The sequence below is a fragment of the Guillardia theta genome (genome assembly GCF_000315625.1).
Source record: "Guillardia theta CCMP2712 unplaced genomic scaffold GUITHscaffold_1, whole genome shotgun sequence".
Lineage (NCBI taxonomy): Eukaryota > Cryptophyceae > Pyrenomonadales > Geminigeraceae > Guillardia > Guillardia theta.
Genome location: NW_005434673.1, coordinates 634,731 through 656,063, shown reverse-complemented (window position 1 = coordinate 656,063; position 21,333 = coordinate 634,731). Strand labels below are relative to the sequence as shown.

Below are 21,333 nucleotides of genomic sequence, written 5' to 3'. Positions count from 1 at the left end.
CTACCTCAACCCGGCACCCGAAGCGTTTTGGAACGTCTTCACGGTCACGTACCGTGTTCCCAGACTCCCTGTGACAAAGAGATCCTCTCGGCGCTCGATTCATTCCTTGATGCAGTAGGGGATGCCTTTGCGGACCTCGTCCTCGTTGGTCGTAAATCCAAGCGACATCCAGAGCGCCCGAGTGTATGGAAAGATTGAGGAAGGGACGCAGAATAGCCGAGGAGACCAGTAGCCGTTGAAGCCTGAAACAAAGCTTATCACCCTCCCTCCCCCCCCCCCTCCCTCCCTCCCTCCCTCCCTCCCTCCCTCCCTCCCTCCAGCCCTCCCTCCCTCCCTCCCTCCCTCCCTCCCTCCCTCCCTCCCCCCACCCCTGCCCGCCCCCTTTCTCTTTTTCCTGCTCCACCTGATCGCCGTAAGGAAGCTGCAGGTACTTGCTTCGGATCCGCGCCATCTCCTTCATCCCTTCAAGTCCCGTCGGAGGGTCCAGACCTTCGCAGTCCACGTCGAAGGAGAAGGCGCCGGCTATGGTGCTTCTCTTCCGCAAAGATCTTCGAGCCTCCATGTCCCACCGGCTTCACATTGTTTCAGCCACGAGAGAAGGAGATGGTAGCAGAATGAGGGGTGAGGGGAAGAGAATGAGGGGGTGAGGGGAGAAGGTGGGAGAGAAAAATGTTGAGGAAGGGAAAGAGGAATTGTTGCGGAGAGAAGGAGGAAGGGGATGTTGCAAAACCTTGGAAGCAAACAATCTGCATGCAAGAATAGCAAGACTTCTCCTCGGGCGTTTCTCGCTCCTGCATTGAGAGCAGCTGACCGACCACATTGACTCCTGCACGCATCTGAGAAAACGCATGAGCTCGCAAAACCTCTCACTTGACCAACGAAACTGAAGACATGTTGTTGTTATTGTTATCATTGTTGTTGTCATTCTTGTTATAGTGTATCACCAACTTATCAAAAGTTTCATCATCTGCTGCTGCGACAACCTGGCAGGCAAGTCAGGATTCCTGTCATGCAGGCTGTTATGCTCACAAACTCAATGTTCGATGCATCGTCAGCAACAGCGCGGGCATGTCGGATGGCTCTAACAGCCGAGTCTACCTCCCTGTACGCCTTGCAAGCTCCTGTGAGATCTCCAGCGACAAGAGCTCTCACAATCACCGGGACGATGACGCTTATCAAGGAGTCAGCCTCAACGATGCTGCTGTCAAGGTCGGTCTTCATCTTGTCGGCGAGGTTCTTGTAACATCCAACGCTAATGAGGGTGTCAGACGACGAGAGGCATGTCAGCCTGCTGACCTTGCTAGGAAGACGTCCAAGACAAAAGGAACAAGAATAGAGAGCACATTGAGAGGGAGGAGAAGAATCGATGACAAGACCATCTGAATCCCTCCAAACCAACTCCCCTGAGCAAGCTCATGCTCAACTCACCTTTCTCCCTTCTCTCCCTTCTCTCTCTCCCTCCCTCCCTCCCTCGCTCCCTCCGTCCCTCCCTCCCTCGCTCCCTCGCTCCCTCGCTCCCTCTTTCGCATCGTCTCACCATGTTTGTTCTCTTTTTGCTGTCTTTCTTTGATTCTCCTATTAGCTCACTAGATCCTTGTTGCTGCCTCAGGCCCGCAATTTGAGGACGACAGCAACTCTGAGATATGGAGGCGGGGCGGGACGACGGAGGAGGGCGAGGAGGAGGGCGAGGAGGAGGGCGAGGAGGAGGGCGAGGAGGGCGAGGAGAAGCTGATCGTCGCAGGTACCCCCTCTCACTTCCTTCCTCGCCTTAGCGGGAAGCCTTTTGCAATGCCTTGGACAAGAGGAGAGCTCCTTGGAGAAGGAGGCTATGGCCGCGTGTACGAGTGTCTCAACGACGACGGGACGATCTGTGCGGCGAAGATTGTTCCCTTGCGCAAGGGAGAGGATGAGCGAGCTCAGGCAGCGCAGGCAGAGATAGAGCGAGAGGTGGAGGTGATGAAAAAGCTATGGCATCCCAACATCGTCCAGGTGCTCGCTGGGGTTGAAGATGCAGCCTGACGTCTGTCCTCCCCTACCAGTACCTTGGAACCGAGCGAACGGCCAAGGAGCTCACGATATTCCTCGAACTTGTAAGGAGGAGACGTGGGGAGAAGCAGGAGGAGGAAGGGGGGATGGAGGAGGGAGACGGGGAGGGGAGGGAGGGTGTGGGCGTTGCTTATCTCGTCGCAAGGTGCCTGGAGGGTCGATCACTTCCATGCTCAGCAAGTACGGGAAGTTCAAAGAGCCGATCGTACGAGGATACACCCGAGAAATACTGCAGGTGATGAGCTTTCGCGACCCCCTCACTTTGGTTTACATTGTGGTTCATACATGACCCGCTCCTCTTCACGATCTCAAGCTGTTCATCAGGGTCTGCAATACCTTCATGCGAACAAGATTCTACATCGAGACATCAAAGGACAGAACATCCTCGTTGATCATGCCGGGATATGCAAGCTGTCGGACTTCGGTTGCAGTAAAGAGCTCTACGGAGAAGTTGCATTGACGACAACTCTCAAGTATCTCTGCTCCCTTTCTTCTACTCCCTTGTCTTCCTGTTTGCTTCTGCCAAAAGATGGTTGATAGCTTTGACTCGCAGAGGAACTCCACAGTTCATGGCGCCGGAGGTTTTGAGAAATCAGGTGAGGAGACATGAGCGTTCTGCTCCTCCTCCCCCCCCCTCCTCTCCTCTTCTCCCCTTCCCCTCCTTGCCCCCCTGCCCCGCTCCCTTCTTCTGCTCTTCTGCTCTGCCCAACCTCTCCTGTTCTCTGCTCCTTTTCCTCTTCTTCTGCATTGCTTCTCATCTCCCAGCAGGGTCGCGGCTACTCTGAGAAGGCAGACGTCTGGTCCGTAGGCTGCACTGTCGTCGAGATGTGCACGGGACAACGACCTTGGTGAGGGTCAGCTGGAGGAGAACGAGGCTGAGGGGTTGTAGGCCTGAGTTCAGCACCAACGAAGCTGTCATGTTCCATGTCGCGATGCGCGACTCAGCGCGTCCTCGAACTCCGGTAAGAACAACGAGGCATGAGATTGGAACAAAGGAGAGGATAGGAGTGGAGAGCGGATGGGGATGGGGGAGGAGAGCGGAGGATAGAGAAAGGAGGTGTAGTGGACGGGTCAGCAAGGGGTTGTATGTGGAGAGGAGGTGATGATTGTGCGTAGGCTTGGGTGTCCAAAGACTGCTCAGATTTTCTCGATGCTTGCTTTGCGAGAGATCCTTCTAAGCGGCCAAGCGTCGACGAGCTGCTGAAGCATCGGCTAGTAGAAGAGGTCAGCCTTGCTTCCTCCAGGCCCGTGATGACTTGAACCTCCACTAGGCTGTGCTGGACCAGAAGCAACGGCTGGGAGGCGCAGGATCCGGTTGAATGATGTTCCTCTGCCACAACTGACTGCACCTGCTGCTCTCGTGTCTGCACTTGTTGTTTCTCCTTTCCTCCTCGCCTTCTCTTCCTCTCTCTGCTCCAACTCACTCAACTCGCTAGATCCCTCCGCCATCTCGCTCGGAGATGTCAAAACTTCGTTTCGCAGAAGGCCAGCGAAGGGTCGTGGCGATGACCAAGATGCTCAGGCAATGCAGACTGCATTGGAGCCGAGAGCAGAGATGGCGCCAGGCAGGACGGGTGGAAGGAAGGAGAGCGACAAGGAGGAGGAGAGCATGTCTGAGGACAGCAGTGAAGGTCACCACACCTCACTGCGAGCAACCGTCCTCACCATCATGCAGACGACGAGGAAGTCCACCCCGACAAGTCCTTCCCAGCTGTAACAGGGCTAGGAGAAAGCGCAAACAACGTGGGAGGAGCGAAACACTCGCTGGCTGAGCATGTGGTGAGGGACGTACAGCAGGCCCTGGGCATTATCGAGCAGGTCAGCAGCAGCGTTTTCTCGCTCCTCCTCATCCTCCTCGCAGGCCCACAGCCTCGTGCAGAGCGTCAACTCCAATCGACAAAAATGCTTCAGCCTGTCGCAGAAGATGAGAAGAGCGAAGATCCCTCTGGAGAAACTGCTCAAGCAGGTGAGAAAGAGGAGCAACGAGGACTAGAAGACGAGGAGAGCAAGAGACGTCGATGGGAAGGAGTCGTCATTCAGAAGGGTCGAGAGAAGAGCAGAGGAAGAAAGATTGAAGTCAGAGGGATGAAGAGATATGACGAGGAAGCGAATGACCGTTGGAGATGTTGACTGCAACGCAGGAGAGCACAGACAGTGACTCTCTACGTCACTCGGTGATGGACATGAGGTGACATCAGGGGAGGTCGGAGAGGAGAGGGGAAGGCTCACTGCCCTATAGGGACAGCCTTGAGAACAGCCTGGAGGTCCTTCGACGGCAGGGGAGGAGGGGCTTCAGCAGGTTGTGGTCCTGGCTGTTCACTCGCTCCACCACAGCCGAGTTCGAGGCACATGAGGCCGAGCTCGCGCATGTGATGAACAAGTTGCAGAAGGTCTCCTCCTTATCCTTCTCCCCCTTCTTCTCCTCCACCTCCCCCTCCTGTTGTTCCTGCTCTTCTTCCCTGTCAGGCGGCTCACTTACTGAGCCCTTCAGCACCTTGCACCTATCGAAGCTCTCAACAACGAGCCTCCTCTGTGGTCTCGCCGTATCCTACGCGGTGATAGGTAAGAACCAGCTTATCAACTATGGCAGAGCAGCAGGGAGGTGGCGAGGGAGGCAGAGAGGGGAGCAGGAGAGAAGAGGGAGCGAGGGACGGAGCGGGAGGATAGTAACTGGCCGAACAGGTCGGAAATGAGATGTATCTTCATGGGAACGGATCGGCGGCTGTGGTGTGGGTCAAAAGTGATGCGAATCTACGACGCGGACGCGCGTCGGCTGCTTCAGACGGTTCATCTCACTTTCGGCGTCACTAGAGCCATCCTCGAGGTCGGGGGAGATGGCAGCCAGGTAGATTTTCTTTGTTTCCTTCTCTCCTGACTCTGTCTTCTCTGCTCCCTTGTCTTGATGTGCACTTTTCTCTTTTGCCTTCCTCTCCCCTCCTCCCCTCCTCCGCAGATCTCTGCATCAAGGATGCAGAGCCTTCGTTGTGAGCAGAGGTTTGTGTGGACGGCTCACTCGGACGGGAAGATTCGCATCTGGGGAGCTGAGAACGTGGCTGTGCTGCGCGAGCTAGAGCTCGCGCCAGCCGTCAGGTCGCCGATTCTTTGCCTGGCTCAGGTGAGGAGGGGAGGAGAGAAGAGGAGGGGAAGGAGGGGAGTGCGTGTGACGACGTGTGCAGGTGGAGGACGAGGTCTGGGTGGGAACTGCGTCGGGGAGCATCTGGGTGCTCCCTCAGCGGACGGCACTGGAGAGCTCCAGCGAGAGGTCGGAGCAGAGAAGCGCCAAATCACGTCGGCATGAAGGAGCCGTGCGATGCCTGCTGCTCGTGGGGAGTGAGATGTGGAGCGGCAGCGACAGCGGAGAGATTTATATCTGGAAGACGAAGACCAGCCCGCCGGTGAGAGGAGGGAGGCGATGCCGTGGGCTGACGAGGAGCAAGGAGCATGATGCGAATGAGGTGAGGGCGCTCGAACGGGGATCAGGAGCCGTGACCTGCATGCTCCGCCTGCCCGACGGGGGAGTGCTGACAGGGCACAAGAACGGCTCCGTTCAGGTGATCGTCTGCTCCCTCTCGCTCCTACGAGGTGACGCGAGTAGGTGTGGGACATTCATGGCAGCAGACAGTCATGGGCGTCGGGAGCAGGGGCCGTCAAGTGTGCGGTCGAGGCAGGGTGAGCAAGAGGTGGCGCTTGGGGTGAGGCCTGAAAGGGGAGCAGCGGCATGGTGTGGACGGGCCACTCAGACGGTCACTTCCGCATTTGGAGTGTGGTAGCCGATAGGATCGAACTGTTCCGGTCTGTACAGGCGCACAAAACCTCGGTCCTCTGCATGGTCAAGGTATACTATGCTGACTGTCGGCGTTTCAAGCTCCTCATCGCTTCTTAGGACGCTGTCAGCGTCTGGTCCTGCACTAAGAACGGCACGTTGCGACAGGTGAGACAGCGGTGAGTCTTCCATGGATGAGCATGCTTCCAGTGGAGCATATCGCTGCTTCTCGAGGACAGGGTGCTGGAAGCTGGCGTGATCACCTCGGCGAAGAGGACAGAGAGCGTAATCGCGCACCTCTGAGCTTCCAGGCCTCACTGACGTCTGGCCGCAGGCTCTAACTGCAAGCTCCACTCCCAGCAGGAAAGACGACACTCAAGGCTATGTACGTAACCGCGACCTACTCCTGTCCGTGAGCGAAGCCATCTGCCCGGACAAGATTGCCACTCGAGACTCTAGGAAAGTGTCTTCAGCGACTGAGACACCGACCTCTCAGCAAGATCCAACCACATCCAGGTCACGATGGTCGTTTCCGTCAAAGCTTCTTCATTTCTCAAGGAATTAAAACCCTATACAACCTAACCTACATCTTCGACCGCAGCATGGCCGACAAATCTTCGATGGCAGACACTTCATGGTGTTCAACCGACACAGTCTTATCCTCCTCCATACCGGCTGTGCCCAGGAGGTTGCTCTGAAGCGTCTCGAACATCTTGGACCATTCTTGGGGGGCGTAGGAGTGATGTTGATGTCGCTGAATATATCGCATGTTGCTGTTGACCGATCGCAACCTGGTCAGCGATTCCGTCCGTTTGAAGAAATGCCCTGGCCTGACTTTCAATGAGATGCTTGACAGAGACGACGTCCTACGAATGGAGGACGACGACGAGGAGGATGTGCGCACGAAAGAGCTTTTCCACGACCCTCTGGCCTTGGGCTGTTCATGACACATCATCACGGACCTCGCTGATTTGGGTTGTTCAGAACTTTGACATCCTATTCTCCCGCACGTCGGGTCAACAAACAGCTTCTTGAGAGGGGCGTGAGCGCGCTTTGATCGGCGAAGAAACTTCTTGGGCTCGGGGAGATCAGTAGTCATCGAATACGAAATGAGAAGAGAAGGAGGAGGATTCTGTGACGGGACAGGAGAACGAGAGCACGAAGACGAGCAGGGCAGGAGGAAACCGGCAGCACGAGGTAGCCGAAGCAGCGAGCAAGAAACGTGGGCGAGTGCGAGGAGGCGACGAGATCAAGGGGCGAGGTGGAAGCGAAATCCTTAAAAGGGAAGTTGTGCAAGGCGCAAGGATCATGATCAATTTACTACTGAATTTTACCACACAAAAGTAGTCGTCACGAGGATGCTGACATGGTCTGTAAGTCTTTCATTGACCACGTGATCCATTGTCCTCGTGACCTCTTGACCCCGTGACCTCCGTATGGGCCCCGGGGTTCGTGTCTTGGCCGGCGGCTATTCACTCACAGAGGACTACCCTAGTAGGAGGGTGAATGAGGTCAGCGATTTTAGTCTTTCTCTTTCTTCTAGACGTTTTTTTGATGCCTTTTCGGATCATTATTTCTTGGGGTGAGGCGGACTTTTCCTGACAGGATCCTCGCAGGAATCCCCGCTTGCATCAGCGCTTGCAATGCAATTTCAGCTTGAGTGAAGAGAATCTGTCCATCAGGTCGTAGAGGCGAGAAACAAGTCTTTGCTCTGAGGTTGCTCTCCTCGAAGAAAGATCATCTCCCGCTCTTTGCTCGGCACAGAACTGCACAGATTGAATGTCTCTGAGTTCATATTCCCAGCAACCATGCTCGTTTGCGCCGAGTGGTCTTTTCGTTTCCTCAGCTGCTCAATCACTCGGAGCAGCAACTTGTACGAGCAGGCACGCATGCACTAAAATTCTTCACATGCAAACTAACCCGCAGCATTCTTCCATGACGAGGCGGGGTTTGCTGGTTGGGTTTGGACTCCTCGTCACATTGTTCAACACGCAAGCATTTGCTGCAGTTGACGATGCTCGGACCCAATACAGGAAAGGAATTCAAGACTTTGTAAACGGCAGAGTCAAAGAAAGCGTGGAGGCCTTTGATAGAGCAATTGAGCTTGACTCGACATATGCGGATATTCTATGGCAGAGGGGCTTGAGCTTGTACTACTGTGATCGATTTGACGAAGCTTCAAGTAAGATATTTCTGTTGTTGCGGGCTGACGGAGAACTGATATTCGTCAATACACAGAACAATTTGAAAGAGATGTACGCCTCAATCCAAGAGACACCGAGGAAGCTATCTGGAGATTCTTCTCACAGGCCAGGACAGCCGTTGGTTTCTCAGATGCTCAGAAGCAAATCTTGAGAGTGGAAGGAGAGACACGAGAGTACATGAAGTTGATCTACGGTGTTTGCAGAGGGGCCATTCCGCTCCAGGAGTTGGAAGAGAAAGCTTTGAGTGATCAAGTCGAATCGTCCTCGAACCAAGGAATCCTCCGAATTCTTCGCCCGTCACAAGTGAAGTCAACCCGTCGATCTTTAGTCTCGTCTAAAAACTTTGCGGCAGGGTGAAGATGATCGCTCCAAGTTCTACTACAACCTGTATGCTGGCTTGATTGCTGAGGCCCAGGGCCGTCCTGCAGCTGCTCAGAATTTCCTCGATAGAGCTGTGAAGAGCCCCTACAGCAAGGAAGGCGACTACATGTGGTTCGTTGCGTCGGTTCATTGCAAGTTACGAGGTTGGAACAAGTGACGAACGAGCTTTCCGATCACTTGCCAGAGAGTCTGACGGATATTACCCGATGCATACCACTCGGTAGAACTTAGTCACGGCCTTCCTGCCAACGTCACCCCGGGCCCGCAAACTCCCTGAGTAACCGTGGCACTGACGGACCGGGTGTTGTCAAGCTGAGCGCGGCCCGCTGGTCAGCCGCTCACCTGTCCATTTAGCGTGGCCGCCGGGCCGGGCCTCGGCCTGGCCGGGCAGAGGGCCGCCGCCAGTCACCCGTACTAAGTGTACCCTCATCCACCCTCAATCCAGGAAAAATCCAAGTCAGCTGATCCGTAGTCAAAAATGCGAGGGCGGTTAGCGATGGCGGTGAAGCCGATGGAGGGGGAGGGGGAGGGGGGGGAGGAGGAGGGCATGAGGGGAGGAGGCGGCAGGGCGGAGGAGGAGAAGGCGGTGGCTCCACACGGGTCCCTCCTGAGGGCAAGACGAATCCTCCAAAGCCACGTGCGCGTGCAGCCCTCACTGGAGGAGGGTCCGGTGCCCCCCAGAGCTGAAGCGATCAGTCGCGACGATGGTAATGCAGGAGAAGCGGCGGTATTCTGGGACAAATACTTCAGGAAGAAGGAGCAGATCGATGTGCATGCCCTCAAGCTCGCGCTCGAAGAAGAGCTGAAGCTTCACGACAAGGTGATCGACGTCAACGTGTTGAAGCGCGAAATGCGGCTGCCGGACGGGTTCAAGGTCCACAGAGACACGTTCGAGTTCCTCTGCCGAGATGGCATGGCGGCTGCCTTCAGAGAATCGGCTTCTCGAGCTCAACCGCGCCCTCGCCCGGGTAGGATTGGAGGTCCAGTCATAGCCAAACGAGCGCGATACATCAACCCTTACTCAAAAGCAACTAACCAACCTATCATCTTCAATGAAAACAGTGCGACATGGGAGAAGTCCAAGCATGTCGAGGCTGCCAATGAAGATAAGACAAGGACGAGTCATGCATGGGGAGTCGACTCATTGCAGAAGGAGCAGCCAGCAGCAGCAACGAGTCAGGTGGAGGAATTCAGTCCCGGCGATGAAGTGGGGGATACGCAAGAGGATGGGACGATGGACAAGAGGAACGAGAATTCGAGTCAACCCTTCACTTTCTCTCAAGGTTGATCGCGCTCCCTGGTATCAATGCTGTCGCCTGATGTGATATCAGCAGAAAACGATTTTTACTATTATCGAACTTGCGCGAAAGCGCCAGGAATTCATTTCCTAGGTAGGTGACTGCTTGTCTTGCGATTCTGTATTGAAAATTTGATCAGCAATGGCTTGCGTGGGGGTTGATGGGGTGGGACGAAACGATTCTTGCAGGTATGAAGGTAATACTGAAGGGAGAATGTTATAAAGCCATCGCAGATTGGTGTTGGTGTTGGCGTCTGCAAGCATAACGATCTTTCAAGTTCTCGTTTCGTGGTCTATCATCCGTCAATATGTGAGCTTCTTTGATCGCTCGGCTTCTTTGATCGCTCGGCTTTTGTCATTGTTCAGCGCTCTTTTTCTCTCTCAAGTTGAAGTTGTTCCTGATCGAGCTGTAGCTGCCTAGTCACTTCTCGTATCGAACTTCCCATCACTCGCTGGTGTTTTGGAGTCTCGTCCATCGATTTGACCTTCTTGCCCAGGAACTGCAATCATCCTTCTCCTCGAGTCAGAGAATCCCTTGGGGAGGAAGCGAGTCGCTCGGCTACGTCTGCTATTTCTTCGGCTTCTTGAGAATGCTTGTTGCCGTTGCAGAAGAGCTCAAGGTTGGAGTGTAACTGACCCTCCCGCATGCCTGACTGCCTGCCAAGTCCATTCTCACGGCAGAACGGACCCTCTTCCATCAGCAAAGACTGTCTCTTCGCAACAAGGCAGCCGAGTCCAGCACGTGTGTTTCTGAGTCAGGCTTGCTCAGCTGATATGTGGAAGGCAGCGAGGACAAGGACACGTACCACCTGACCAGGACGAGTCTGCGAGCAAATCTCGTCCTACTCCTCCTCTCTCTTTCCTTTCTTTTCCTGGTCTGCTGGCGTGATGTCCTGCCCCTCTGACTCTGAGCAGGTCTTCCTCTGCTGGAGGTTGTGGTGTGACTGGAGGCTCGTCCGCACTTCCTCCCTCTGCAGCTCGTCCTTCATGAGCTTCATGTTCCCCTCCGAGCTCAACATGTCCTCCAACTCCACCCTGCCTTTCGTCACCATCCCCAAGGTCCTGCCGCTGCTGCTGACTCCTCCTGATCCTACTCCTTCTCCTCCCGCTGTGATCCTGCTCCTGTGTATCTTGATCCCGCTCCTGCTCCTGCTCCTGCTCCTGCTCGTAGTCTGCAGTCAGATCCTGATTTCTCGTTAGAAAGCTACCTGGGAGGGGAATAAGTGGATTCTTTTCCTTGTTCTGCTCTGCTTCTCGCCAGCCGCCGTCTCTACTGCTACGAAACAAGTGATGAGCGAGTGAAATCATTTCACAGCTACTGCCTTGTCTCCTTCTCCTTTCATGGTTATCGCAGATGACACCAAGAGCCGGCGACAGGAACAACTACCTCCTCCTGGTCATGTTCTCCATCCAGTGCGACGCCCCTCATTCTTGTTGATCTCCAGTTGAACTTGCAGTGCTGGGTTTGCGTCCTCTTGAGGAAGTTTGTTCTCCTTCCTCTCCTCCTCGCCGTGAGTTTCTTTCCCTGCCTCCTGCTCTGCTCCTTCTGCTCCACCTCCTGCTGCTCCTTTGCTACCTGCTCCTGCTCCTGCTCCTGCTCCTGCTCCTGTTTCTTCTTCTGCTCGTCCTTCCACCATCGTTGAATGTCTTTCTGTCGACCCAGCATTTCATCTTGACTTCTCTCATGGTGTTTCCTCACCTCTCTCTCAGTTCTACATCACCATCGCTGCTCATCATCCAGGGCCCTTTGAGTCGCTTGTCGCCTCCTGCTGCATCCTCCTCCTCGACCTCGAGCCTCGTCTATCCTGCGTGAGTCCTTCCTCCTCCTCCTCCTCCTCCTCCTCCTCCTCGCCTCTCACACCTGCTCAGCTACTGCAAGGGTCTTTAGCTCGGGTGGAGCATGAGGTTTCAGCCAGAGCTGCATCAGGGACGGAGCATGTCAACGATCAGGAGGTGGAAGGGGACGGGCAGGAGGAAAAAGAGGAGGAAATTTTCTTCATGGCCTACCTCTTTGGCATGCTGGTGTTGACGATGGCAAGTGGATCAGTCCTTGCGAGGACGCGCTGACAATGCTGTCAGATTTGCGTCCTGAGTACTGACGGCCAGTTCTTGACGTGGACTGGCCAGAAAGATGGTGAGAAGAAAGAGAAGTTGAGAACCAGGGAGAGGAAGAAGGAGATACTAGGGGGAGGGGAGGGGAAGGAATGTAGGGACAGCGGGAAGGGAAAGTGTGGGTGAGGAAGGGAAGGAGCGGAGGACAGATGTCAACATGAAGCAGATGCATCACGTCCCGCGAGATTTCGACGATCAGCTGAGCGAGCGAGCGTGCTGAGCATGGGAGTATGTAGGCTGATGGAAGGCGTCAGGTGATGAAGAGCAGAGGGAGGGAGGGAGAGGGAGAGGGAGAGGGAGAGGGAGAGGGAGAGGGAGAGGGAGAGGGAGAGGGAGAGGGAGAGGGAGAGGGAGAGGGAGAGGGAGAGGGAGAGGGAGGAGCAAGAAGCAGTTGACACTGTCACCAGGAGCTTCTCAGGCTCAGACGGAGCACAAGGTTGGATTCATGGTTCGTTCCTCCTCCCCCTCCTCCTCCTCTCGTTCTGAACCTCCAGCTACAGCCAGCTTGGCTCTTCGCGACCTCTCAGCTGGCGGCGCCTTCTTCCTCCTCTTCGAGGTCGCCTCATCCTTCGCTGTTGGAGCTCTGCCGTGGCAGGATCGTCTACCCCCATCAGCTTAGAGGGAGGAGACTGCCGAGGGAGGAGGCAGCCGCTAAGAGGAGGGAGCATTGGCGTCATGGATAGGGAAGGATGGGAGATCGGACAAGGAGTAGAGGACATCAGCGATTACATTGAAAGCTCGGTTCCCCTTCCCTCTCCTCATCTCCCACAACATCCGCAGACTTGCTTCGTAACGTCGCGTCCACCTGCTCGGACTCAGCTCGTCTGCCCCTCCTCTCCCTCCCTCACCCTGGCATGTCGAAGAGTCTGGAGGAGGAGACGCTGATGCGGAACGAGCGAGCAGCAGCAGCAGCAGGTCCTCCCCTCCTCATCTGCCGCAAGCATCTCCGTGCGAGCTCGAGGTAGTCTCGCTCGTTCCTTGCTAGCCAGACTGTCGCTCCTGCTGCATGAGCCATGCTTGCTCCTGCTCGCCGCTGCTAAATGTGAGCTGGTTCAGAGCAAGTGAGAAACACTCACATGCATGCGATCCCCTGGCACGGTGACGATCGGAACCCCTGCGAGCATGGCGCTGGTCAGAACCTTTCCTCCCTCCCTCTCCTGCGCTGCTGCTGCTGCTGCTCCTCCTCCTCCTCGTCACCCCTCACCTGCCCAGAGCGTGTCCAGCCCCGTGCTGTGACCGTTGAAGAGGAGGGTGTCGAGAGCGAGGTCAGCGAGGCTCTTGATGGGGACGTGAAGGTGCAGGGGCAGCTGTGCCGGTCCAAGAGTCAGAGAGGAGGAGGAGGAGAGGAGGAGGAGGCAGGACGGATAGGAGAAGAGCGATGGCTCCTACCATAGCTGAGAAAACGAGCCTGCTGGGAGGCAGCCGGCAGGTGCTGAGGAAACGTCTTCTGATCCGCTTGGAGGCGACGGGAGGAAACTCTAGCAGCCAGAGAATCTGAGAGAGAGGATGTGAGGTAGGAGGAGGAAGAGCAGGAACAGGAGGAGCAGGAGCAGGAGCAAGAAGAAGATGGAAGAGTTGGAAGAAAGCGAGAGAGCATTACAGTATCAGCGTCCTCGCGGAGAATGTCGCACCAGAGGAGGAAGAGAGAAGGGTCGATCTTGTACATCTGACCGAAGTTTGCCAACACCATCTTCCTTTCTCCTCCTCCTCCCGTCAGACATGTCTTGTTTCCACATCGCAACATCCCATCCTCGTCAGCTACTCGGGGGAAGGGCCGAGGAAAGAGACGCTTGTGATCGTTGACGAGGTAGGAGGGACTGACAAACAACAGCTGCCATGCAGTCTGAGCTCCTTCTCTCCGCTTCCTCCTCCTTCCTAGTCTTCTTCTCTGTCCTTCTCTCACTTCACCTTCTCAGTAAAGCTCGTCGTCAGCTCAGGAGGTGTTGCGATTTTGTCTGCCAGCGTGAAGCCGGCGGAGCCTCCGGAGGTCGCGGGGTACCTGAGGGGAAGCAGCTCAGCCTTCCAGCTGCTCCTCCTCCCACTTGCCCGAGGAAGTTCACGATGACAGGAGCAGGTCGGCGGAGGAGGATGCCGCTCCTGCTGCCCTTGCTGTGCCCGTTGAGGTCTACAAGGACGTGGATCTGACACGGAGACAGTCGGGGGCGGCAGGAGCGAGGGGAGGAATCAGAGGACACCTTGAGTCGCTGCAACGCCAGAGCAGCCGACGAGTCATCCATGAGCTCAAGGTCGACCTTGAGGGCAGAGTGAGGCAGGACCGGAGGGAGGGGACCCAGCTCACCCAGAGCTCGAACCTCTCCCGCATCGTCTCCCGCCATTTCTCTTTGTTAGCTCGAGCCTCGTGCAGATCCCCTGGAGTCTTGAGATTTGCCGCAAACAGCTGCATCCTGTTGAGATCATGCCGGTCCAGCAGACCCCGGACAAGCATGCCCACCTGCAGGACGGCAGAGACTCTTCACCTTCGCCTCCCTTCCACTCCAACCTCTCACCGTGTGACTCCCAAAGTCGGAGGACATGTAGGCAACGCGAAGTCTCTTGTTCGAGCCGAGCTGGGGGAGTGAGGAGGTGAGAAACTGATCCGGCGGGATCGCGCTCCTCTCCTTCTCTACGACATGCCGCGCCAAGTGGAGCAGAAGCTGCTCACCGACAGGGTAGGGGAAGAGGCGGAAGGGCTGGTCGCAAGCTCCTCCCCACGTCCTCCTCGTCAGCACCCGGGACTGCATCCGCTGCTGGAGCATCTCCATCTCCTGCTCCAGCCCAGACCACGAGCACAGCGAGGTCTTGAGCGACATCCACGAGCAGAACGCGTCCTCCTCCCGCGGGTCCAGCAAGCTTGCTCTCCGGTATGCCTTCACCGCAATCTCCATCTCCTCTGCGTCCTCAGCCGCTCTTCCGAGTTGCATCCAGACCTGCAGCAGGGTTCACAGGCCCTGGATGGAAGAAGACGAGAGGCGACCTGAGGGTGGGAAGGGAGGAGCCTTGCAGCAGAGCGAGAGAGCTGAAGGGCCTGGAGGAGCTGACCCGCGTGCTGGTGTGCGAGAGCTAAGTTAGTCACGTAGATTCCTTCCTGGGGCTCCAGAGCGACAGCAGCTTCGAGGAGACGGAGAGGAACCGCTGCTCGTCCCCTCTCCTGCCAGAAGCCAAACTTGGCGCCGAGCTCGTTGAGGGCCCACGCCCAGTCCGGCTTCTCCGCCACTGCGGCATGCAGGACCCGCACAGCCCGGAGCACGCGACCCTGAGAGGCAAGGCAGCGATAGGGCTCGAGATAAGCCAGGTACAAGTCGCTTCCTCCCGCAAGAATCTCGTGCGCGTCGCACAGGCTTGATGGCAGATCGGAGCGCCACAGCGGGTTGAGACGAAGTGCCTGCTTTAGATGCCAGCTCTGCTGACGATGGTCAGGGTCTTGCTCATCTTTCCCGAGGATTCGATGGATTGCAGCTGAAACTTCCTCTGCTCTCTTCCACGTTCTCACCGGCGCATCCTCTAGAAGAGTATCCAAGGCGACGCGTGAGCGAGCATGCTCTGCATGAATCATTCGCATCTCACGCCAACATACTTGCACGAACCCTAGCGCTTGAAAGCGAGGGCATGACAACAAGCGCTCGAGGTGCGCGTTTGCCTCGGCCTCGCGTCCGCTGGCTCTGAGGACCTGCGCGAGTTGAATGGAGATGAGGGGAGGATGCTCGCAGCTTGAGAGAGACTGGAGGAGCTGAATACCCTGGAGGACCTCACCACGAGAGACGAGGCGAACAGCCTCTTCCCGTTTGCGACATGCAAAGCGAGGATCAGAAGAGCCTGAGGAGGAGGAGGAGGGCGAGGAGGAGGAGGGCGAGGAGGAGGAGGGCGAGGGTGAAAGATGGAGAGATGGCGGGAGGAGGACGAGCAGGAGGAGGAGAAAGCCAAGACACCTCGCCATGTTCTCTGAGACCTGGTGATTGCGGGTCAAAGTTTTAGCTCAACAACAAAAGGCATCAACTTGATTGATAGGCATCCATTTGCTGTCTTTTCGCTCTTTTCTCACTGCTATGAGTACGGTATGAGGGTTAGAACCCGACCAAACTGCGATGGCACGTGAAGTCAGGCGAGGAAGAAGGCAGGCGGGGAACGCGCAGAGTCAAGGGAGGGAGACGACGAAGCAGGACCAAGACGTGAAGCGATCCAAGAGAAAGCCGAACAGTGCGGAGAGAGTTGATGGCACATCAAGAAAGCAGCAGAGAAAATCAGGAAATTCATCCATTGCCAGAAAGTCACGCAATGCTGCGGTCATGAGTCCGTACAAACGAGGGATGAAGGAGGATGAAGATGGGGCTCGCTACGAAGGTCGTTTCAAAGATGGGATGCTGGTCAGCTTCTACTGCCAGACTTGATCTTGTCTTCTTGTTGACACAAGCACAGGAAGGGCGAGGAACCATCTATTTCCCGGACGGGGGATGGCAACAGGGTATCTGGAGGGATGGGCAGATGGAGGGAGAGGGGGAATACGTAGACGATGAGGGTTACAGGATACACGGCTGCTGGAAAGATGGATTACTGAACGGGTTTGGAGAACTTGTGGTGGCTTCGTTTTCATATCCTGTATGTGCAGACCTGGGCAAGAAGTTGCTCCTGGGGGATTTCTTGTCTACCAGGGAGAATTCAAGGTGAATCACGTTTCAGCTCATTTCAAGCTGATCCAAATACAGGACGGTGTCAGAAATGGGATGGGGACGTTGAACTTTCTGGATGGTGGACGGTTGGGATTTTGAGAGACAATTCTGTTAGTCGTGACGAACATGGTTAGGGTGTACGGCTCGTGGGTCAACGGAGAGCTTCATGGTCAGGTGATTCACACGATCACAAGAGAAGATGATGAGATTGTCCTGCAGGCTGAATACTGGTATCCAGATGGAAAATCAGGATTGAATGGAGTGGTACATTGGGAGGACAGCGTTGATGTAAAGAGCAGGTGCTGACGTTGCTGCTCAGTGGAAGCATGGAGACATGAAAGAGGCAAAGTACTTCGGAAAGACTCCAGGTGAAGATAAAGCTCGATGCTTGCTTCATGTCTCACAACATCTCTGCTAGATTCTCCTCCTCTTCACTGGCCAGAAAAGGACTGGCGGTCGCTGATCTACTGCTGCGACGAATCCACACAAGAAAGCATTTCTTCCAGTCCTCTGCTGCCCGATCCCTACGAGGCTGAGGTAGACGAGCCCTACTAGGCTCTCAAGCTCTTTGCCAGTGTTGACATGCATCAGCGATGCAGGGTTGGTACGTCAAGCCTGTGCGGTACCAAGGATGAGGGGGTGGCAGGCGGAAACGAAGGTGCTGTTGCTAATAGATTGTATCCGTCTTGAGCACAGTTCAGCGGGAGAAGGGTTGTTTCTGAGAACAAGCGCACAAGAGGGAGAGGTGCTTGCTTGCACCTTCTGAGAGCTTGCGAGAGCTGATGAGCTCCCAGCTCTTGTCATTCTACAACGGCATCCGGTACCCTCATGCTGTGGTGGACAAGTAGGGACTTCCTGTCTTGCCTCCTCTCTGACTGCGCTCTGACGGCTGCTCTGCAGGAGAGCTTGGAAAATGAATGGGAATTGTATCTCTTTGGACGAGGAGTTTGCCATCGACGTCCCTCCGGTCCCTCCCCTCCCCTCCCCTCTCGCAACTCAGCTTGACTCCAGGAGCACTCGAGCATCGACCGATACTGCGCGAGTCTGGGCCACAAGGCTAATCACAGGTGGGAGGGAAAGGAAGCTGAAAGTTTAGGGCGATCTGATTCTTTCGTCAGTTTCCAACCCAACGCCGAGTACGCGCCATGTTTTCACCCTCGCTTTGGGCACATTAAATGCATACGGGCGCTTCGGAGGTGAAAGAGGCAGTGGTGGAGCTTTCTGAGACCACTGACGCTTCTCTGCTCGCAACAAGAATGGAGGCGGGTGAAGAAGTCCTTGTGCACTACGGTCAGTTGCTCCGTCCCCTTTTCTGAGTACGCTTACCGTCTCATTGGCTTAGGATACACCAACCAGATGCCCAGGTGGTACCTCCAGATCAAACGAGCACATGAGGTCATTCGTTGAGTAATAAACCACCGTGAGGCTCATAACCTGAGTTACCAGTCAGCCAGTTGAAATTGAAGCTCAGGCAGGTGGGGAGGGTCCAGAAGGGGGTAGTTTTACTATGAAACTGAGGTAGGGGTGATAGTCATCGACAGTGGGTGGGGTCATGTGTTCAAAAGGGGTACATCCCGCTCAAAGAAGGGGTGGGAAAGATCAACAGCACCAAAGTTATTAGGATGTTTGGACGGGTGGTAGGGTTCATGCTGCTAATGGCGGGAGACTATGGGGGGTGAGTTGGTGAAAGATCTGGACAGAACAAGAGGAAGGAGATGCGAATCGAAGGTGAGAAGATATGAAGAATGAACAAGTAAGGACCAAGTGTGTGCGTGGAGAGCATATGCCAAGGTTGTCTGTTCTCAGCGTTTGAAATGTCGGCATTCTCAATCAACTCAAGTTGGTTTCAGTCCAGATGGATCTTTCGATTTGTTCTGAACGACATCATGGGGCTTTGGGAGGAGACTTGATACCGTAGCAACGCATAAAAGACACATCTGAAACCTTGAAACCTTCATCATGCCAAGGCTCAAGGGCAAGCTTCCACCCTTGCCCCCAAAAGATCAGTCGGGCACTACTATCAAGAATTACAAACTGGGAGAGATCATCGGTAAGGGTAACAACGGGAAAGTGTACAAGACCTTGAACATGGATACCGGCGATGTTGTGGCTATCAAACAAATCCCCCTTCATAACATGGCAAAAGAGGAAATCTCGAGCATGATGAAAGAAATCGAACTTCTGAACCATTTGGATCATGCCAACATTGTCAAGTACCTCGCCTCGATAAAGACCAAAGACTATTTGAATATTGTTCTAGAATATGTCGAGAATGGCTCCCTAGCGAATACGGTCAAGAAGTTTGGAAGTCTCCCGGAGAGTTTGATCGCTATCTACATTGAGCAGGTTCTGCAGGGGCTGCACTATCTGCATACTCAGGGCGTCATCCATCGAGACATCAAAGGCGCTAACATCCTGACCACCAAGGAGGGGACAGTCAAACTCGCTGACTTCGGAGTTGCGACGCGAATGGGCGACGCCACTGCTCTGCCAGGAAAAGACTACCATGATGTGGCAGGGACTCCCTACTGGATGGCCCCTGAGGTTATCGAGATGTCTCCTGCCTCGCCTGCCTCTGACATCTGGAGCGTCGGAGCCACTATCATTGAGCTGCTGACAGGTTCCCCTCCTTACTTCGATCTCGCTGCCATGCCTGCCCTGTTCCGCATAGTACAAGACCCCTGCCCTCCCCTTCCCAAGGACATGTCGCCGGCGCTTGATGATTTCTTGAAGCTTTGCTTCCGCAAAGACCCCAGCACCAGGTTGACAGCGAAGCAGTTGCTGGACCACAAGTGGATCACGCTCGTGGTCGCCCGTCGACAGTCGATCTCTGGGGAGCTTGCGCCCAACCATGCTGGGGATGTCACTCGAGGGCAGAACTGGACAGAGGTTGTAGAGCGCACTCTGGAGCTGCATGAGGCAGCACAGAGAGATAAAAAGACAAGAGGAACCCGAGCAGTAGGAACGAATGCCATCATGGCGAACAGAAAGTTGTCTTGGACGCCTGAGGGGCCGGACGGTTCAGCAGCTCACTATGCAAGTATGCGTTCAAACTTGACAGGGAGCCACATCTCAAACTCAAGTTTAACGACAAGAGGCGGTGGAGATGGATACAACCGACATGAGCAATATGGAGCACGAGCAAGTAAATTCGCACGCCGGAGGCCGAGGGCGTATAATGTCACGTTCCCACGCCCTCAGGTACTTGTCCCCCCCCCCCCTCCCCTTTCCCTCCTAGTCTTGTTCTGACTTCACATAGGACAACCTTTCCTCGTCGGCTCTCGAGGCATTGGTAGAAGGCAGAAACAAGTACCGCAGGGCTGTCGGGCTGCCTCCTGTAGCTCAGGAAGGCGACTCTCAGGGGATGGCAGAGGAAGATTGCAATGTTCCAGAAGCTCAAGAGCACTCCTCTACTGCTGTTCCAGCTAATGAAGGGGCAACGAGAGCGAGTGAGAACGGAACACCAGCACAATTGCATGAATCGCGAGGTATCGAGCTCAGTAGCGAGACACTTGGAGGCACCTCACGCAGCGGAGCTCGCGGGAATCCCCCACAAGGGGAAACGAAAGTCACGAAGAAGCCGAACATGGACAAGAGCATCCAGCAGTGGTTTGAGGTTGTTTGCGATGATTCTTGTGTCTTGCAAGATGACATTTGTGCTGTTGTCCCACACAGGATGACGAGGAAGCCTTAGACTGGGGCAAAGACCTTGTCGGACCTCCCACGTCGTCCTCAGTGGTACTGGCCACACTTGGAGGAGATTAATGCATTTCTTGACTTGCAGTTGTCAGGATCCCGATTCTGTGTTGCTTCAGTTACAGCTGAGACATGTCACCAACACTGGGGACATCGACATCGAGACGGAAGCGGATTGGGGAGATGACGATGCCCAAAGTTTTGACGCTGGCAAGGGACTGGAGCGAGCAGAGAAAGAGATCGCCGCTCCCGCAATGTCAGACAATATCATGAATGTACAGCACAGCAAAATTACCGGCTCATCTCTGCATCATTATTCGGAAACAGGTGATGAGACTGACAACCTCGATCTCAGCGATCTCGAGCTTCCTTCCTCCCTAACAGCCAAATCGAAAATTCCGAGACCACAAGTCATCCGACCGGAAGATTTGGAGAAAATCCACAACTACAACGCGATGGGGAGTTTGTCAGGTACGCGGCACTGGCATGAATTTCTTTCTGACTGACATGATACCACCCGCAGCTTCCTCAAGCTGGCAAAGTCGGATGGGCAAGTACATGGAGAACCAAACGGACAACGAACTCTTGGACCTGGACATGGAAGACAGCAATGAAGACCTCGTGCACGTTGAGGGTTTTCAGTCTGTCCTGCAGCGCCGTCTGTATGTGAATCAGAGGCTGCAGAAGACTGAAAGCGTTGACGAGGAAGATGAGGAGGATCCGTTCTCGGACATCGAATGGATCAACGACGAAGAGGCCAGTCAGCCTGATTTGTTTCAAGGCAGACGGTTTGAACTGGTTGAGGCAGAGATGCTGCAACTATGCAACCAGCTATCACCAGAGGGAGGAGAGGTCGAGCAGTGCGAGATCTGTCAATCTCTTGAGCAACTTCTACGATACCATGGCGAGATCAAGCATAGTTTGATCATTCATCATCAGGTGTTGCCGCTGTTGGAAATGCTCGACAGCCCCTCGTCCCTTGTTGTTTGCCGCATTTTACGTGTGATCCACGAAGCGATCACGGAGAGGGAAAGAAGAAATGCTGCTGGGGATTACACCGGAGTCATCGGTATCATCAGCCCCGTGGTGGACAACATGCTCACCGTGGGTCTGGCGCATCGACTTCTTGCCTTGTGTTCGTTGAATCTCAGCAACGACTCCGCAGCACAG

At 55.1% G+C, this 21,333-nt stretch overlaps 8 protein-coding genes across 8 annotated transcripts in view; 5 read left to right on the top strand and 3 right to left on the bottom strand.

The window, feature by feature from the left end:
* Positions 1-983, bottom strand: part of GUITHDRAFT_149774 (hypothetical protein) — a 1,970-nt gene extending 987 nt beyond the window's left edge. Inside the window, exons 1-3 of the mRNA XM_005842250.1 lie at positions 871-983; positions 731-826; positions 404-572 (exon numbers count right to left, since the gene is read on the bottom strand). Of these exons, the coding sequence (XP_005842307.1) occupies positions 404-572; positions 731-826; positions 871-893 (288 nt within the window). The 5' untranslated portion in view covers positions 894-983. The remainder of the gene's footprint in view (positions 1-403; positions 573-730; positions 827-870) is intronic.
* Positions 984-1,788: 805 nt separating this feature from the next.
* GUITHDRAFT_83750 (hypothetical protein) lies at positions 1,789-3,306 on the top strand (the record flags this gene model as incomplete). The annotated part of the gene is made up of 8 exons (XM_005842249.1): positions 1,789-1,989; positions 2,040-2,090; positions 2,192-2,281; positions 2,371-2,519; positions 2,600-2,642; positions 2,815-2,894; positions 2,936-3,008; positions 3,163-3,306. The coding sequence occupies 8 exons, from the start codon at positions 1,789-1,791 to the stop codon at positions 3,304-3,306; spliced, it is 831 nt and encodes a 276-aa protein (XP_005842306.1).
* A 3,086-nt stretch (positions 3,307-6,392) lies between these two features.
* Positions 6,393-6,908, bottom strand: GUITHDRAFT_99105 (hypothetical protein; the record flags this gene model as incomplete). The annotated part of the gene is made up of 1 exon (XM_005842248.1): positions 6,393-6,908. The coding sequence occupies one exon, from the start codon at positions 6,906-6,908 to the stop codon at positions 6,393-6,395; it is 516 nt and encodes a 171-aa protein (XP_005842305.1).
* An 836-nt stretch (positions 6,909-7,744) lies between these two features.
* GUITHDRAFT_62770 (hypothetical protein) lies at positions 7,745-8,551 on the top strand (the record flags this gene model as incomplete). Its single annotated transcript, XM_005842247.1, has 3 exons — positions 7,745-7,991; positions 8,048-8,265; positions 8,387-8,551. The coding sequence occupies 3 exons, from the start codon at positions 7,745-7,747 to the stop codon at positions 8,549-8,551; spliced, it is 630 nt and encodes a 209-aa protein (XP_005842304.1).
* Positions 8,552-8,872: 321 nt separating this feature from the next.
* On the top strand, positions 8,873-10,323 carry GUITHDRAFT_99103 (hypothetical protein; the record flags this gene model as incomplete). The annotated part of the gene is made up of 5 exons (XM_005842246.1): positions 8,873-9,677; positions 9,729-9,785; positions 9,832-9,880; positions 9,926-10,001; positions 10,189-10,323. 5 exons carry the CDS (start codon positions 8,873-8,875, stop codon positions 10,321-10,323), a joined length of 1,122 nt encoding a protein of 373 aa, XP_005842303.1.
* A 2,131-nt stretch (positions 10,324-12,454) lies between these two features.
* Positions 12,455-15,737, bottom strand: GUITHDRAFT_131550 (hypothetical protein; the record flags this gene model as incomplete). Its single annotated transcript, XM_005842245.1, has 12 exons — positions 12,455-12,608; positions 12,652-12,836; positions 12,880-12,917; positions 13,008-13,110; positions 13,193-13,297; positions 13,404-13,634; positions 13,712-13,758; positions 13,803-13,944; positions 13,999-14,055; positions 14,103-14,255; positions 14,311-14,730; positions 14,778-15,737. 12 exons carry the CDS (start codon positions 15,735-15,737, stop codon positions 12,455-12,457), a joined length of 2,595 nt encoding a protein of 864 aa, XP_005842302.1.
* A 148-nt stretch (positions 15,738-15,885) lies between these two features.
* Positions 15,886-17,874, top strand: GUITHDRAFT_99101 (hypothetical protein; the record flags this gene model as incomplete). Its single annotated transcript, XM_005842244.1, has 16 exons — positions 15,886-16,164; positions 16,217-16,359; positions 16,407-16,461; positions 16,504-16,553; positions 16,602-16,641; positions 16,687-16,731; positions 16,787-16,835; positions 16,886-17,004; positions 17,059-17,125; positions 17,169-17,212; positions 17,262-17,311; positions 17,368-17,434; positions 17,479-17,534; positions 17,586-17,663; positions 17,723-17,757; positions 17,810-17,874. 16 exons carry the CDS (start codon positions 15,886-15,888, stop codon positions 17,872-17,874), a joined length of 1,242 nt encoding a protein of 413 aa, XP_005842301.1.
* A 591-nt stretch (positions 17,875-18,465) lies between these two features.
* On the top strand, positions 18,466-19,257 carry GUITHDRAFT_47607 (hypothetical protein; the record flags this gene model as incomplete). Its single annotated transcript, XM_005842243.1, has 1 exon — positions 18,466-19,257. A coding segment is annotated over one exon (792 nt), but the record flags the coding sequence as incomplete, so codon positions are not given.
* Between the last annotated feature and the right edge of the window lie 2,076 nt (positions 19,258-21,333).